The sequence below is a fragment of the Emydura macquarii genome, unplaced genomic scaffold, assembly GCF_026122565.2.
Source record: "Emydura macquarii macquarii isolate MOO-44397 ecotype Brisbane River unplaced genomic scaffold, CSIRO-AGI_Emac_v2 contig_2481, whole genome shotgun sequence".
Taxonomy (NCBI): Eukaryota; Metazoa; Chordata; order Testudines; family Chelidae; genus Emydura; species Emydura macquarii.
In genome coordinates, this window is record NW_027132618.1 from 3,628,760 (window position 1) to 3,647,699 (window position 18,940).

An 18,940-nucleotide genomic window follows, 5' to 3' on the forward strand; every position below is an offset into this window, starting at 1 on the left:
GGGACATGCTAGTTCTTTATGTGGAGAGGCTTGGGAGGTTCCCACATTTACCACCAGTCCCAGATCACTGGCTAGAATACCCACTCCTTGGGACGGGTGTTAAAAACCAGAGGGCAGATCCTCAGCTGGTGCAAATGCCACAGCTTCATTGAAGTCAATAAGGATCTGCTCCCAGGACCGTTGGCAGGGATAGCCCAGGCAATTAGTGAGTGGCATGTACCCTGAAACTCTATCTGAAGTTAACCTTCCACAGGGAGAACCAATAGAATAACAGAACCAACCTGACAATCAACCACAAACAACGCACCTCCACACTGAATGGAAAAGCACTATATAAAAAAAATCCTTTGCCTGTTTCCTGGTATTGAATTTTTAAAAGCACTCAAATACAGATCTGTCACTTCAGTACATGGTCTCACTTGGTTAAATTTCAGTCATTTGCGACAACCGATTTTGATTTATTTTCTACCTATGCATGGATTCATTGACCCAGAACATGCACAAAGGTACCACAAAAGAAAAACACAAGAGGGAGGAAAAGCCTACTTCGCAGCTTCCCTGAGATCAGTTACACTTCTTATCTTCCCTCTTCCGTCTTTGAATGTCGTCTGATTCGCCACAGTCAGAATGCCGTTCTTCGTGGAGAAGTCAGGAAAGCATCTTTTAAGAACTGTTAAATAATGAAAAGGGTGGGTAATACTATACAATTATTTAATTTACTATCAAACTTCACTTTAAACTTTGATGTTTTTTGCCATCAAATTCTTGCTTAGCTGTGTGTAAATCATTCAGATAGGTAGTGCGGCCCAGATCCACAAAGGTATTCAGTTGCCTAAACCCTAGACCTAGGTACCTAAGGCCCAGTTTTAGGCACCCACTGAATCCACAAAACCCCCACATGGCTGCTGCTTAACCCTGCAGCCTACACTCACTTGGCTCTAAACTTTCCCTACAAAACTTCCTTCAGTGCCTAAATTTCTGCTTCTGGTCATGCACTCTGCTGTCTCCTGTAGGTCTCCGGGCACCTAAGCCCCAGCACAATCCATCAATCAGGTAAAGGTAGGCACTCCTCTGCCTATCTCACCTCTCGGGCCCAATCAGGTAGGAGTGCTCAGAGGCCACCTACCAGATCAGGCCCTATTCAAACTCTGGCCAGAGGAGGACGTGCTGATGCCACCACTGCATTGCTAGGGCAGCGGATAGAGCACTCACTTGGGATGTGGGAGACCGAGGCTCAATTCTCCCTCCCTGACAACTGTGAAGAAAGGATTTGAACAGGGATCAGAAAAGCACTCTGACCACTCAGTTGGAGCTATTCTGATCTGGGGCTCCCTCAGTCCCACCTGTTGAAGTTGTTCCACTAAATAAACACTCCTTGGAAAAGGGAACTCTGGAATTACACTCCTGTAACTGGGATCAGCACTGGACCCCCCTGTGTGTATTCGGAAACACTTCAGTGCTCCCTTTTTACCTCTCCGCCCTGCAGAGCCTGTACAGCTGTAGATGGTTAGATCCTAATTGGGCTCATCTAAACTCCAAATACAGGGCCATATTCTGCCCTTCCTGCACCTATGCTATTCACCGAAGACAATGCGGTCGCTTGCCCATGTGCTTCTGAAGGAGTAACTTAGTCTGCAGAATCCTCATTACTGGGGGTGATTCATGAGGCAGAAAGAATCCAACTTGATCTGATTCCAGGTTGAGTTTTCACAGCTCAAAGTTAGAAAAAAAATCTTTATACTTGTAAACTATGTAACATTAATTTGTTCGCCATTGACAGACAATGCAGAGCCCCATCATGACGTCAGAGTGGAGCTGCACTTTAATAACATACACACTAATCCTCTGCTGAGACACTTGCAAAAAGTGTAGCTACTCACAAGGCCTGCTTGGAATGATCATCGAAGGGCAATCTTCATCACGGATAACTTGAGCAACAGACTGAAAAAAACCAAACAGGAATTGGGGAATACAATGCAGAAGAAATAAAAACTGCTCAATCGGAGAAATTTTTACAATCAAGAAAATGTCCCATTTTCCCCTCATTTGTTTCTTAATCTCTTGGCATGATTTCACTGGTGACACTCACATGATAGAAGCAAGCAACCTAAGTATCCCTGGATGATCATGGGCAGAAATAAAATATGCTTCTGGCTTTTCTAATGGTAATCAGATAAAAACAGAAGGCATCAGACCTGACTCCGAACTACTGGTGCTTTGGCAGGTGTTTTTGTCCCTCTCTCTCATAGGAAAAAAAAAATGACAACATAATTAGCACATTTAGCTTCGGGCTGATGTCAGAGTTGCAAGGTGTTCTTATTGTGGGAGGAATATTAAGGTCCGTTTGAATGCTAACCCATGGGATTTCAAAAATGGTCACCTTATAGCAATTCCCTGACTAAAAATATGGAGTGGGAAGCTGCAGGTGACTTACTACAATGCCTGCTGATTCAGATACAAAACTCTCTAGAGTGAAGGGGACCTTGTCAGTACGTCTGAGCTCTCCTCCACTGTGGACCAGTGCAGCCTAAGCCTATGAACTGGAGAAAATTGACATCCATGATATGGTATGTCTATACTGCAATGTAAGCCCAGGCTCAGACTCAGGCTTGAGCCCAAACCCCCCTTCCGTCTACACAAAAATCTGTCAGACTCGGGCTCGGACCTAGGGTCTTAGGACCCTGTCGGGGTGGATGGTCTGAGCCCAGTCAAACCAGGACCTAGGGTTTGACCCTATTACTTTGCAGTGTAGATGCAACCCTCCTCCCCTTGACTCAGATCCTGGAATCTGCCAAAAGTATCTCACAATCCCATAGGCAAACTTCCTTTGTTCTCTCCGTCCCAAGAATCTTCAACTGACTCCAGTGAAAATGGAAGCAACTTTCCACTCCCTTGCTGCAGGTCGGTGAGTCAGCGTTAACCCTTCCATTGTCTTCTGACCACCAAGCTGTAAACACGTCACCGGAAAGCCTTCTGTGTTTGCAATGGAGACTGAACAGAAGAAGCTTTTTGCAAAGCACACTGCTCTATAGTCACAGGAGCACAGCCAGATTTTGGAAAATCTCTGATGAGAGGCCAGCAACATTCTTAATGTAGGATTAACAGTCAATGTAAAAACACAAACCCTGGGTTCACTAAACCAGGGTCAGCTGACTTGAGTCCCACTAACCCTGGGATTACACTGCAGTGCAGACATACCCTACAGCACCAAAGTCCACAGCCTGGAAGCCTGCAGATATTTTCCATTGAATTGAGCCTTCAGTAATCACTTAAGATTTGGGGATTTTGTCTGGTTAGGAGCCCTTAACTCTTGACAAAAATCAGAGCTGAAATATGCTTACAGAAGAGATCATCAGTTGAATTAATTTGGCATAGCTCCATTGACTTTGATGATGCTAGACTGATTTACATACAGTAAGGATCATGTATCGTTAATAGCAGAATGTATCCCATCTATAGTTATACAGATATATATACACACCTTCCCAGGCTTATTAAAACCGGGTTTGCAGAACTGTCTGTAGTAATCCCAATAACTTTTGTTATATCTGTAGGAAGCTTGCATATCTATGTATGTTGCAAACCTGTCTGGGCACTTTGAGACACAAAGCTGTAAGGGAAAAAAAAAAGCATAATGATACATTGGAAAAAAACAAAACAAAAAACAAACAAAAAACCCCAAAAACCAAACACTCATGCTATCAAAACAGCAAGACAAAACAATGGCCATCTACAAAAGTGCCCTGGTTTATCAGATTGCCTGGAGCAATGCTTACTGTAGCATTTAGAAAGGGACATAGTCATTTGGTTTTTGTTTGAATCTCTAGACAAACATTTTTTAAAGCTTTCGATAAGAGACAATTTCAAATCTCTCCCCAAGGTCTGAACCTCCCAACAGCTCTGCCTCCAAGTCTTGGTAGTATTCATACATTCTGATATACGTGTACAGTTTTAAGTTCGGTTTTAAATACCTTTTATTGAACATACACATGAAAAAATTCTCTGAAAGCCTTGATCTACCTTCTAAGCACAGGCAGCCCTGTATATGAATATGCAGGTGCAGCAGAACAAGATGAGGCATGGCACACAACACTTTCTCAGTGCAGTTTTAAAGACAACTTTGATCAATAAATCTGATTAAGCTAAAATTGCTTCACCCTCTTACACAGTAGCGTCAGTCAAATCGGCTTTCCGTGATGCTGGCCAAATGAAGTTCGGCTAATATGCCTCTGAGGGGCTGTACCAAATTAAGTCTGTAAATTGCCCTTTACTCAAGATAAAGTTCTCAACGGTGTCAAAGTGAGTCAGGTGCACATGCCAAGGGTGAAATTCACATCACCCCAACTAAACCCAAAGTTAGCAAGATGTGTGTGAGAAACTAAGAGCTGGGAACGACTGAGTCTACCACGGGTAGGCTGCTGTTCGGATTCATGTATTGGAGTGGTGGTTGCTGCTTCAGCACACACACTATGCAGGCGTTGCTGATCACTGGGTCCACATAAGCCTTGATCTGTTCTGCCCTCCTCGATGTTCCTGTGTTCTGTCTGGTCTGAGCAAGCAGAGAGCCCACCTCTGTGGCATGCAGTGGCTTCAGAGAGACTGCACCCCCTGCAGAGCTACTCTGTCTGGACCCCCTTCTCTTCAGAGGACATGAATTTCACCTCCAGGGCAGAGCACACAAGGGCCCTAAATAATTCTTTTACATTATGAATGTGTGAGGGAATGCTTATACCGGGAAGGAATCTTATGCCACAGGCCAGGCCTGGGTGGGTGTAATAGTCTCGTCAGATTAGCCATGGGCCAGGGAATGAAGAAATCTGAATTCTATCCTTGTTCTGACAATGAATCGCTGTCAGCACATCACTTACTATAACCTCAGTTTCCCCATCTATAAAACTGGCACTGGCATTTGCTATGCATGGGTGTGGCATGGCAACATTTAAACACTGACTGTAAAGGCCTCTATAATCCGTAGCATTGGTAAGGCCTGGTCGTGACAGAAGTAGGAATGGAACTCAGGCCCCCCTGATTCTCAGGCCTGCGCTCATTCAGCTAATGATCTGGCTTGGGGGATGGAGCGGAGGAAGGACCACCACGACCTGCTCTAAAAGTCCCAGAGTGACTTATCAAGCCAAAATGGTTCTTCAGCATTTCCACAGCCAGTGAGTTAAAAGTCTTTAGTATGAATTATCATCCAAAGACTATAGAAGGTCAAAACACGCTTCAGTTTCACAGCTATGTTGTGAACTTAAAAACAGATCAATTAAAACACAACCTATTTATGATGAATATTTCACCTTGCTTGCCTCACAATAGTGGCTACTTGACTACAGCACAGACCACAGTCCAAGGATGCACGCTCGACAGCAGTAGCATTGACTATGTATTTCTTAACATTATGCAGTATTCCCTGAGTCATAAGAAGCTGCCACACACTGTGCTAGGTAACAAACTCAAGACCAGAGCAGCACAAAGCAACAGAGAGCTTCACTGAATACGCTACCAAAGTGACAGGTACTAGCCTGTGTTACTTGGTCTACACACTAGGAACTTATGCTGGTATAACTACTTCGCTCAGGGATTTTCCACACCCCTGAGCAACGTAGTTATACCGACAATCTCTGGTATGGACAGCACTATGTCAACGTAGTTGTTGTTTCTTGGGGAGGTGGAGTACCTACTAAGCATTGCAGTGGCACAGCTGCAGAGCGCTACATCTCTGTCTCTGCCTCAGTGCCTGTCTTCTACTGGGATTAGCAAGCAATCAACTAGGGATTAGCCAAACCAAAGGGTTACTTAACATTAAACAATCGTGTTGATTACTACCAATTCCTCAGAAGGGGTGTAACATGTTTGGACAAACTGTGGCCATGTCTATACGTACAGCGCTGCAGTGGCACAGTTGTACCAACACAGCTGCACTGCTGCAGCGCGTCTGGTGAATATGCTCTGGCGAGTATACTCAGAGCTCTCCCATCGGCATAAAAAAACCCACCTCCACGAGTGGCAGAAGCTATGTGAGTGGGACAAGCTCTCCTGCCAACATAACGTTGTGCACACGAATGCTTATGTCGGTGTAACTTATGTCACTTGGGGGTGGAATATTCACACCACTTAGCGACATACGTTTTGCTGACATAAGCTGTAGGGTAGACATAGTCTAACGCTGCTGTCAGTTGTAAACAAGAAAATATGCCTTTTTTAAAAACATGGCTGGTTTGGAAAAATCCGTGTGCCAGTCAAAATGATTTTCTGAAATATGGCTATAATAAAGTGCACTAACTACATTGCTGTACAGTACTGGTGCTATATTCATGACTGACAATTAGCCAAATCGGGTCACACTCATATTGGGAATTTTTTCAACTCTAAATTCAAAACAAACAGTACTATGCACTTCTGTTTATTTTCGCCTGCTCATGGTTAACTGCATACGCTGTATGTGCTACGTTGTATACTCAGGGTATATTATACACATACACTGCACCACACTCTAAAATACAACCAAACTATCTTCTACAAAATGCAACTAGTTGGTCAAAAGACTTCTGTCACGTTTTAAGCAGCAGTAAGCAAGAGGCAGTGAGAACGTTTTCTCCTTATATTTCGCTTACCTGTGTTGTAGGGCACTGTAGGTTTATTAGCACTAATGGGCTGGCACACTTCAGAATGTTAAAGTAAAACAAAATGGTCTTGTTCCTATAGAGAAATAGGTATAAAAATTATTATTTGAATATGTATCGATGTTTAGAAGCTATGTTGACGGCCATCATACTCACAAACCATGTATGGATTTACAATATAGACTATCGATTGACATTTTTTATTTTGTTATCCTAAAAGACTACTGCAAATCCCAGGTGAGAAATGAAAATCAAGCAGAAACTGAAGTGCCCAAGCTTAAACGTATGTTCAGCTTGGTTTGAAGAGTAGTCATTCTGAGATGCATTTTCCTGAACAGGAGCCTTAGCTGACATCTGTATGTTCTTAAGATATTGCCCAAAACCCAGCTCCAGAACTGGAAGGCTGGCGCTTTACCTGGTAAACCACCTCTTCGTGCTCTGTGGTTCATCTGCACATGCTGAACCTGGTTTGTACATACAGCACATGAAGTTACTACCAGCACACAGCATGCTGTACCAACTGATGTTTTCATGTTAATCAGAAGGTGGCACCAAAAATCAATCAAGAGTTTTTTGTTGCTGGAAACATGAAGCAGCTGCCTGAGAAAACCAGAATCTGGAGCACCTGAAAGGAACTGTCACAAACCCAAGTACTGGTCAGAAGTACAGCAAAACTGCAACTGGCAGTGCATGAGAGGGAAGGGAAGGGGAAGAAGCCTTCTGACCCTTCACCCTTGCACCAGGGCTAGTCACAAGGTGGCCGGGGCATGCAGCTATTGCAGGAGACTTGCACCAGCAGCAGTGGAGACTACAGTGGGTTGGAACATTTTCATTCCAATGTGGAACTAAAACCAAATTCTGAAACCTCAGAAGTGGCTGTGAAACGGAATTGTCGTCCTGCGTTCAGCACTAGTGGAGACCTCCTCAAAGGGAGCAGGTATGGACAAGGCCATGTGGTCCTGCTCCATCCACAGTAGGCAGCAAAGTTAGCTGTGTGTGAGGGGACTGCATGCTGCAGCCTTGCAAAAAGTAATGGAGAACCCCCTGCAGTGTGTGACTCCGCCAGAGTCTCATGGCAACACAGTCCCATCCCACTCCAGTGCATGACTGTGCCATAAAGGCCAATGTTGGTTTATAACATGTAAGTACTGCAAACTAAGTCTGTGCGGTTGGGAGTAGCTCATCTGGCCTGAGAGTTGAGAGGCTCAGGATGTTTTGAGTCAGACCTGTTCAGTCATATACTAGCCAATGAAGTAGCCACACACTTCTAGCAAATGACTCCTGATCATTAGCTGTTATTTTCAAATCAATTGAGTAAAATTTTGGGCTGAAATGTCCTAGCTCTGTAAGAGTACTCAGCACAGCCCACGTCATTAACAAACTGTTTTACTCTCGTGTTAACGTGTTTGACTGGCTGCTGACATTAACAGGAGACAACAAAGATAAAGGCATAGGGCAGAGGAAAGTGGCCACACAGAGTTAGGTTTGAGCCCTTTAAGGAAAATTGTATTCTATGCTTGCATTGTGCTCCATATGAGTCAAGATTATAACGAGATTAATAGATGGATTACAAGGAGATGCAAAGGTGCAGAATTCCCCTAGAGAGACACTGAAGGCAACACAAGGTGGAATTAATTTCACTGTATGGAACTCATTGCAGTGCAATTGTTTTGTCAGATGATCTACGGATCCTGGACTGTTTTTACGTTTCACAGTTTGTGGAATATGACTTACTGCAATATTTGTGGGGAATGTTTGAGGCTATTAATATAGACACAAGAGTCGTAATAAAGAGATTGCCATCACTCTCCATGGGAAAGCAGCATGCAGGTATCAAAGTTGGCTTTTGAGGCCCACAAACCCACAGACTGAGGTCAGCCTGTGGGGTCTGCAAACCCCATCCTCCCTGGGGTTAGGTGGACCTGCCAGTGGGATCAGTAAAGGCACTGCAGGAGCCCTGGTTTTTGGCAGCTTGTCATTAGGGGTGAAAGTTTATCAGGGATTTAAAAAACAAAAAATTCTGAGTTACTCGTGCTTGACATTACAGCTGACCAGGATTTGGGGCTTGTGAAGCGCGCAGCTACGTCCTGTCCATCTTAGGTTTCTGGGGGTCAAGAAAAGCTGGTTTGTGATTGTTTAGAGGGGCTCCCCAGTCTCCCAGTGATGTTAGTGCTGGCATAAGCTCTCTTGTGGCCACTAGCCAAATATTGCTATGTCACGTCTGGCTTATCTATTTATAGCAAGCTCCTCAACATGGAAAGTGAGTGCAAACTCCCAGTCTCAGCAGCAAGTCAACCCACCACTGTCCTCCCCCCTGCCCAGGAAGGGAGAAGAGACGGAAAGAGGATTGGTGTTTCTATGAGGCAGGGAAAGGATGATGTACGAGGGAGAAGTAAAGGGGAAGCGCAAAGTAACAGAGAAAGGGAAAACAAGTGAGCAATCAAAAGAGAGAGAGAAACCGAGCACACACAATGGACAACAGAAAATGGGTGAATGCAAAAGAATCCTTCTGCTTCCCCCACAGGGAGGGAAGCCCCCAGCCACCAATGTCACTATGTGTATCTGCTTCTCCAAGCTCTGTGATGGGTGGATGAGTGAGTGTCCAGATCCTGCTTCCCTACTGCTTTGCATAGCCCCAAGGAAGGGTTGGCACCTGGTCCAGTTGCCTCTCCTGATCCCCCTAGGACTCCTACCTGGGGCAATGCCTCCGGACATTTCTGCCTCCCTATGCAGGGAAAGGTGGAACTCTTCGAGCCACTTCCCTGCAGCTCTCCCCACTTCCATGCAGGACTCTGCAAGAGCAAATGAAACAGACTCCCTCCAGGCATCTCCTCTGCTCCCTTCCCTGTCTTGGGAGGTGACACTATCTCAGGTGTTCCTCCACACTATTTCCTATCTCCATGCAAGGGTCCCGGTGGAAGCCGCTATGGCTCTGGACACTTGCTTCCCCAGTTTCATCCCTGCAAGCTGAATGGGAAGAGGAGTTAGTGGCAGCAGAAGAGCTGTATCAGCTGTGGGATGGAAGTGGAAGTGGAAATAATATCAGTGATAATGAAGTGAGGGGTGTTTAATACAGACTTTAAAAAAAGCAAAAAAACTTCCCTTTAATGTTTCATGGCTCCAGCTTGGGTTTCATAGAAATAATGTTTCGACCCATATAGTTTTTTTCATCTGCAAGCACTTCCCAGGATTAACTAGTCCTCACAGCCCCCCAGATGAACTCAGCATTGCCACCCACATTTAAGGGGTTGGAAAATAAAGATGTGTTAAAACACTAGCCCAAGACCCCAGAGAGAGTCGGGGCAGAGCTGTCTGTCTCCCAGACCTGAGCTCAGGCCACACGTCCCTTTCTCCAGTAGCACAAAGGTCACAATTAGATAGCAGCTGACAGTGAGAGCTCTCTCGTTACTTTCAGCTGCTGTTTGGCACTTAGTACCTGCTGAGAAGGGAAAGGCTGGTTTGTATAAAGTGAGACGCAGTCTGCCATACTTTTGGGTTATTCCTCCCAAGGGATGAACACAATAATTTCTCAGAGGACGTATTAGTTAAATATCCTAACCTTAGCTGTCAAAACCAGTGGCAGCCAATCAGAGTCTTCACTTCTTATAAAAACACTTTAAAATACGACTCTCTCTGCACTTCACGGCACAAGCCATACTTTATAATAATATTTTACTAATCAAGTCTCCATACTATGTGAACAGCTGCATTAGAGTAATAACTCAGGTCTACATTTCCACTAATCATCTTAGCTTTTCAGAAACCTTAATTGGAATAAATGCAGTAAGCTAAGGGTGGAGGTTGCTTCAGCCTCCCAGTTTAATTCCCAAGAGACTGAGGGCTGATGCTGCATGAGAAATAAAGTCAGATGAATGCTTTGAGTACTCACTCATTTATGGTGTCCTTCTGGCCGCAGAACTGCCCATAGCTGTCAGTTGGATAAATCACCTTCCTGGGGTCACCATGCACCCACGCTGTAAATATATACACAGATATATGTATATCTTTTAACACTATATTCCAAATGTCCAGCAGTAGCCTACTAATAGTTCAAGTTCACTAGCAATTAAAATGCACCACCTGTCATGTTGCTATTTTAACCTCTCCCAATAGCTACTGAAGAGAATTGATTTTCCTTAACCATAGATTTCTTAATGAAAAAATAAAATAAAATATGGATGAATTGGTCAGAAAGTAAAACATTTCTCTTTTTCCTTCAGGACACACATGTCTGGGTTAGGGCCAGAGTATGAGGTAATGCACTTAGAAAATAGTGGTTATTAAAAGGAGAAAGAGGAGGCATTGCAAAAGCTTTGTTGGCTGAAAGCCACACAGTGCTATAGAGCTATATCAAAGACCAAACCGAGCTTTTGCTTAGACCCATGACCCCACTGAAACGAGTGGGGATACACGGCTGGGTGAGAGGGCCGGATTTGGTGGCGACTGAATCTAACGGACATTGGGTCACATTAACATGGGATGCAAACCCCCATTTCAGGATATAAAACCACTTGCTCTCTTCCTTCTTAGTAATTTGTGCCACCATTTGTGTCTACAGCTCTCAGCGCTGTGGCTGGATATGCTGAGTTGTTCAGTACATAGTCGTAAAGACACAACAAGTGTCCGAGTAAAAGAACCTCAGCCTGAACTGGAGGATGCTGCTTCTATTCCTTCCTCACCTTCAAGCACGGAATGATTGCTCCTGAAAATCTCGTTTTCTCAAACTGCTTATTTCCTTTAGTGCAATCCTTTTCCAGTCAGGATATAGTACACCACTGGGAAAATAACCATTAGTATAATTTTTTTCTAAGCTACAGAGGCCAGATCTGAGTAATCCTCACAACTTCCCAGTAAGCAAACTCTGAATAATTTTGACTGCCCTTGGCTATCACAATTTTTATCTATATCCTCCCCATAACAAAATAATCAGAATTTCACCACACATTCTATCACCTTACATGTGCAGGATGGTGCCGGCATATTAGCCCACACAGTATGCCTTACATCCCTAAATCTGGCTTCCTAATACAACTGCTGCAAAATGTGGTTGGCTTTAATTTATTAACTGTGATCATTCCCCAGCCTTTTCTTTCCTCTGTAGTGTGAAGAGGAGGCTATTGCCATTATGATTATTTTCAGTCCCTAGTTTCCTCCTCTCAGCCGGTACACTGAATGTCAGGAGCCACTTAGCATATACTTTAGGCCCTGATCTATACAAATTACTTTGAATTTGTTCCTCTATAATTGCCCCACTTTTCTGTTGATTTTGTGGTGCTAAATTTAGCCACACTTGAAATTAAATCTTCCTTAAGGTCATTGCAATAGCAGGAGCACGCTACAGTGATGGGTGGAGTGGAGAGAGAGAACCTCTACAAGTCACAGAACAATAGATGTAATACTTGTCCTTGCAGACTATGGGCTAGATCTGCAATATACCCTCCAATGACTTTAATATAGCTGAACCGCTGTATACCAACTCATAATTCACTATGTTATCTTTCACCCTGAATGGTTTTATTTTACTGACACTTTTGGTTTATGGCTCTTATGCTAGTTTTTAATTCATTTTAATAATGTTTCAGTTACACCACACTTTTTAGTTTGTAAAATAATCTGCTGGTTGGTTTCAAATACCTTCTAGATATTCAGATAAATTCTATTTCCTCTGTTATCTACTAAGGCCTTGACTGCAATGTACAAAAAAGTTCTGCACCTGGGAGAAGACCCATTGACTTCACTTAGTAATGTGACCTAATGAAAATATGTATTAGACATGAAGTTCCTTATATGAATCCATATGGTCAGTCTTTACTACATTAGATATATGTACATTTGGCTTACAAAAGCATCTAAATTCTAGGTGAGTGGGGGCTGTTTCTGTGTTATACTGTATGCTTTCCTCCTTCATGACTGTATGACAATAGGGAGTTTTCTTTGTTCTTCAAATATTTTCCTGCATTGTGTGCAGTTAAAATACAAAGCCAAATGGATCAGTTTTCTCCATTGATACCAAATGTGTTTAATCCCTTATTTGTATGCTCTTACACAGGTTTTCTGTATCAATCTTTCCACCACCAAATTAGTTTTCAAAAGTATTTAAAAATTACTAAAAGAAACCAGTTGTTCCTTTCTTAACTGTATTTTCTCTCAAACTAGCACAGCAGGAGGCAGCAGGGATAAAGCCTGTTAAATCAGATTCGAAGTAGTATTGAGATTTCAGTAGCAAAGCTTCTATCGGCTATTGACAACAATATCCCCCCCCTTCCTAGGTAGGTTATTTTACCTACAATTATTTTTTCCCCATGTCAGACACAATTGGGGGGGGAGGGGGAAGAACGAAGAGAACTGCAGTATAACTTTGCTAACCATCTCAGAACATCACTTACACACAGAGAAATCAACTCTCCCCCCAGTGCTCAGCAAAGACCAGAGTGCTGTAAGGAGGCTGCCTGTGATAGCAGGGGACTGGATGAGATGACCCAGAAGATTCCTTCTAGTCATATGTCCCTATGACCAAGGCTTCCTTTTTTATATTTATTTAGACCTAAAGGGTATGCCCAGGCTCGGACTGGTGCCTGGTATCTAGGACTCTGGGGGGTGAGAGGGTCCCAGAGCTCAGGCTCTAGCCCACCCCTCAGGGTCCTAGAACCAGGCGCCAGCCCGAGCCTGGGACATCATACCGTTTAGGTCTAAATAAATAAAAATACTGTTTGCTTGCACCCAGCTACCCAAGCAATCCAGATGGCTCTGTATCAGTGACCCTCCTCTTCAATATTTGTGATTTCCCTATTTTTTGTGTCATCTGCAAATTTCATTTTAGGTCTTCTAATAAAGAATGCAGATGACAAAAATTGGATACTACATCTACTTGTATGCATTGAATCATCACTGGCAATCAAACTGTATTCAAATAAACAAATTACATTTTGTTATGTATTATCCTTACCGTGGTAGCATTTCTCCCCATTAGTCATCATCCAATGCCCACTGAAGTCATCGGAAAGACTCTTATTGGTTTCACCGAGTTTGGATTAAGCCCTTAACTCACTAAGTCTCCAAACTAGATCCTTTGCAATGGGCTTCCTGGGCATTAGTGGAAATTAGTGAGGTACAAGTGCTGGAACATTTTGCTCATACTTTTATTTCTTTTTGTGACGTATTCTGAACAGTATTTCCAGTCTTTTCAGACTCTTGTCCAGTTGCCATTATCAAATTGCCCATACCTATTCATTCATATCTGCTATATGGAAGCAGGGAAAATACATCTCAACTCATTTGCAAAGAGAAACCGAGAAGAATTGGTCTGTTATAGTTGATGGAGATTTAGCATTTGATTAATATTGCAGCAGAAAAGAGAAGAGGAAAGACAACTATTACTTTCTTTGTGAGTTAGGATTATTTTCCCAACATTGTTCTATGTGATGAACATCCCATTTCCTATCCTATTCAGTGTAGAATTGTACCTAAATCAGAAGCCTCCATTGACAGTGCAAGATTATTATCATGATTAGCCTCAAAACAGTAGTGTTTGAGTCTACTTGTTGCAGTGCACTATTGGTGACCCAATATCAAGTACTAAATGAAATGGAATCCAAGCGTATAAAACCTTTATGCCAGCAAAAGGTTGTGCTTGGTCTGATGTTTGTTAAGATCACAGTTTGAATGTTGGCACACACACAGCTGGGCTGAAACAAATATCAAGCAACCCAGCTTAACGATATTACACAACTGAGTCAGCCTTCACTGTAGCAATGGGGCAGCATATGACACAGGTTCAGCAGTTGACAGATAGGGCTCCACGTTTGGAATAGATGCAGTTATGTCATTATCCTGTCACTGATGTGGAGCAAGTACACAAGAACGATACCAGAAATGGCTAATGTCTACCATTTTGAATGTTTGCCAAATACATTCCCTTTTTTGTTTTGTGTTTTGCTCTAGGATTGAGTCAGTGGTTGCAAATGCTGGAAAATTCTGTCAAGGAGAAATTGTGATTAGAACAACTGCTTCCATTGACACTTAAAAACTAACTGCAAATCTGTTTAGATTATCTGAGTCACTCCCTCAACAGTGTGCTTCTTAGGAATGCAGGCTTTCATATCATTATTTTGTTTCCCTAAAGGTATGTTTTTAATGTTTTAATACATGGAAGAAGAGGCCTGCCAAATTGTGCTTATGGCTTTTAAACACAAGCAATTTACAAATGCAGTGAAGCAGATAATAGGACAAATGATATTGAATTTGTAAACCCATGCTGATGACACTGCTGTTGCAAAAACTTTCCTAGAAGCAGGACTACTATATAAGGAAAGTAGTGTTCACTACTTCACAGGTGGCCTACCAGCCCAGTGGTTAGTCCCCAGTTACGCTCCTGATTACAGATCACCTGTTCTAGAAGAGTACATTTTTCGTAGCTGGAGCTATGAAATTCAGGGGAGGAAAAAAATCGCATGAAGAGCAAGGAGCATCTTAGCTGAAGAACACCCATGATCTCAAGTTCCCATTTAGAATCTAAATCCATCAATCCTTTAGTAGAAAACAAAATTATGTTAAAACAGAAGAAAACATGAAGTGGACCCTTGAGGATAAGGATTACAAGTTGTAGAGATGGTTTACTTTGATACGCGATCATAATTCTTGGCTTGGCTAAAGCACAGTGAAGGATAAAAACAGCATTGTTCCTTTAATGTAAAAGAGACATCTGGAGAAATTTGCTATTGCAAATAATAATGTTTGCACTAAGAGCATCTGAACTACACATGGTGAAGCTATTGATTTTGATTCCATTCTTGGGAATTGGGGGAAAGTGATTTCTCTTTGTTCCAGAAACTCTTCAGGAGGCTGTGATCAGGTTAGTATACATACCACAGCTCAGGAGTGAATCTTAATCATACTCAGTTTTGTTCCTTTTTAATTACTCCATCCTTTGAAGGCTTGAGCATTTTCTATGGTAATTCATTGGCTGCCCTTCACATGCATTTTGCTTAATTAAAACTACCAGAGATTTTAGGCTGACTGGTAGATTATTCTTTTTAAAGTCTGTCCTTGATAAACCCAAAGTTTCCCAAATAAATATGAAGGACTTTAAGGAATAAAAGTTTCATTGAATGTTAAATTGGCACTCTTTTTTCATCTGTAAAGTTAGCACAATGATAGCTACTAATAACTCATGCAATAAATATTTCTGTTCAGTATAATCATTCAACAGCAACCATCACTGAAACAGGATAGAGATAGGCTATCACCATAAATCACTGAATTTGAGTTTTCAAGGAGATTAGGTTACCTTTTACCTAGACCCCACTTCAGCCCTCTTGAAACACACACCAAGCCAAATTATACCTGCGGTTACCTAAGTGCATGCACAGCTGAGGCCAGTGGGAGTTGCGCACACATAGCTGAGGGTACAAAGTGACTCACAGATTTTCAGTCAATAGCAGCTAAAAGGGAGGGGTTTCAGTATTCCTTTTCTTTATCAAGCCAAATGACATGTGGAGCGAAGAAGCTATTCTCACATAGTTAAGACATCAGGGAAATCTACTCTCTTATTTCTATAAAAAGCCAAAGGACAGGAGATGCTTAAAGCATAACTCCTGATGGAGAATTGATTTATAATCTATTTTCTCTTCATATGAACTTTATTGTCATGCGTTTTCAGCGGGGCTTGCATTTGGAGTAGGACCCAGGCTGATCTCATTTAAAATAAGATAGAGTAAAAGAAAGAGTGAATAACAATAGGAGAACAAAGAAAAAGCAGATCTAGATTTGGATCTGTTTTATGAGTGTTCAGATGAAAGAATTTGGATCTGTCCATCACACAGATAAAAATAATGGCCAGCTACAAAATTTGGATTTGGATCCAGGTTGGACTCCAAAACCTCTCAATGTTTTATACCCACGGATTTGGTTAGAAGGTTTTTTCCTAATAGGATTCCATGGCAGGTGCAAATGTACCCTATATGGACAAATTCACCATCACACCCCACACTATCTGAGACCACAGAGTCAGGAAAGAGAGAGGAATCTCGCCAACCACTCAGTTTTTGCCTCCCTCAGCTTATGCAACGTATTTCATGCAGAACATGATGTTTGGAAACTGTACATGCAAAGCTGCCATGAAGGTCTAGCCAAAGGATTAAAAGAGATTTATGCAGTGCTGGAGGGAGATTGTACAGGCTGGCAGGAAGATCTGAATGCACAAGAATGCTGCACAACTACCAATTGCTAGTGCTCACCTTTGTCTTTCTCGGTCTGCTCATCAGTGTGCCAATACTTTGTCTGATACAACATCCAGCGTAAGGGCCACTCACCTGCCCAACTCCTCCACTCAGGCCATGTGTTTGAGAAGTGAAGGAAGGAGAGGACCAGAATAACAACACAAACAAGCTGAGCAAGTAGGGGGCCAGGAAGAGCTGGTGGGGTATTAGAGCAAGAGGAGGGAAGTAAAATACTCCACATGTGGGATACTCCTGGCTTAGGTGGGCAGCTTGTCAGGCCTGTAAGTGCAGCGTACAGTCCTGCTGCTACTGCGCCAGGACTAAGCCATCTCCTTCTGCCATTTTCTGACCCAGTGGGTGATAACACATATAGTGTCCATGCTCTGACAACTGTTCCTCGTGTCTGTTGTAACTGTGATTGCAGTTACTCTCTCTCACACAAACAAACACACACACACACACGAGTGCTGATATCATCTTGGAATTAAACAAGAGGCCAGTGGGGTAGAGACAATGTAACTGGGCAATTAAAGTAAGGGGGACTCACATCGTAGCTTCACACTACAGCAAACAGCACAAACAGCAGGACCAAAAGAGCAGGCAGGGCTGAGATGAGAGAGCATATGCAAAATTTCACACACACGAGCTCCAGTAGCAGCAGCAGATACAGACCAAACGGATCACCCCCATCCCCAAGCAGGATGCCTTTGATGTTAATGTAAGCATCAGAATCTGACCTGCGCAAGGAAGCCACAGGACTGCAGACAAGCTAATGTGAATGTAACTAAATAATGCATGAATACAATTAGAGACACCCTTCTCCCTTACCCTCTACCCCGTACTGTACCCAAGAAGAATCCCACAGCTAATGAAACCATTAAAGGATTGGATCTATGTATGGCACACAGGCACAGGCCCTTATTAATAGATTAGTTAACTCTTTGGTCTTATGCAGATTTTTTCCGTCCACATATCTCAAAGTGCTTTACAGAAGTAGGTATTATCTCTGTTTTATTGATAGGGAAACTGAGGCATATAGCAGTTACATTACTTGCCCAACGTTGCACAGCAACTCAGTTACATAGTCATGAATGGAACACAGGTCCCCTGCCTGCCAGCATCATGCTCCATCCACTAGAAGACCATAGTTGTCTGTTATAGGATCAGTGATTAGTGCTAGCTTTCCACTGGGAGGACCCCCGTCTCCTATTATTGCTTGCAAGTGTATTCACTTTGTTTCCCTTCCCTTCCCTTCCCTTCCCCCTTCCTGAAAGCATGATGCAGAGACTCAGAGAACGAATTATGACTTTAGGGATGCTGTGCCAATGATATATTCTAATAAGAGGCTGGTACAGATTCCTGTATGTTTACTGATTTCTACTGGTTGTGTAAAATCAATCTTGCTTATTGTCATCTTCTGACACTATGCATAGCAGTTTGGTTTTGTACAGTAGAGAAAATACTAACACAGAATTTAAAAGATTAATGACATTTCTTGTGTCTCAGCCAGGACCATATTGTCTTTTATTAGGAAAAGAAGTTCAGCCAAAGATGCAAACACACAGTAACTGTATTTGTATGGTAGCTGGCATTTGCCCTCACTCATTTAGATTCTCTCAGTGAAGTTCTCTCAGACAAGCAAACTAAAATGATTATTAAGGAATATCCTGATAAGCAAACAGCTCTGTGTCCCACAATTAAATGAAATACTCTCTTTTATTGCTCCATTCATTGCTCCCTTAAATTATCTCTCTAATATTTTAAAGAATGCAAAGCCTCTTTATAAAAGCCATGTTATTTTCTAGCTTTTGTTTTGCTTCTTGTTTTTTGACAAGTGACAGGTGGTAGGATTTTCCTGCCTCAATTATAGTTTATGAGAGCAAAATGATTGAACCTGGCATTTTTACCTGCATACATTTTACTTTGGATTTTTCATCAATAAACACATTATTTGCAACCTCTCCCTGATTATAACATTTAATGTTAGCAGATCATTCATGATTTGCTTCTAGGAAAGACATTGCTCATTGGATTAGAAAGTTTAATGTTAATATAAGTTAAATGGACTCTTCAATTAAAAATGACACTTATTTACTCCCC

The 18,940-nt window shown here is 42.5% G+C and overlaps 1 protein-coding gene across 5 annotated transcripts in view; it reads right to left on the bottom strand.

Moving 5' to 3' along the window:
- SLC44A5 (solute carrier family 44 member 5) overlaps positions 1 to 18,940 on the bottom strand; it is a 162,805-nt gene that overhangs the window by 34,567 nt on the left and 109,298 nt on the right. For all 5 annotated transcript variants that reach the window (XM_067563407.1, XM_067563405.1, XM_067563409.1 and 2 more), the window contains exons 4-8: positions 10,513 to 10,597; positions 6,615 to 6,699; positions 3,482 to 3,610; positions 1,881 to 1,941; positions 547 to 670 (exon numbers count right to left, since the gene is read on the bottom strand). In XM_067563407.1, coding sequence (XP_067419508.1) covers positions 547 to 670; positions 1,881 to 1,941; positions 3,482 to 3,610; positions 6,615 to 6,699; positions 10,513 to 10,597 — 484 coding nt within the window. The remainder of the gene's footprint in view (positions 1 to 546; positions 671 to 1,880; positions 1,942 to 3,481; positions 3,611 to 6,614; positions 6,700 to 10,512; positions 10,598 to 18,940) is intronic.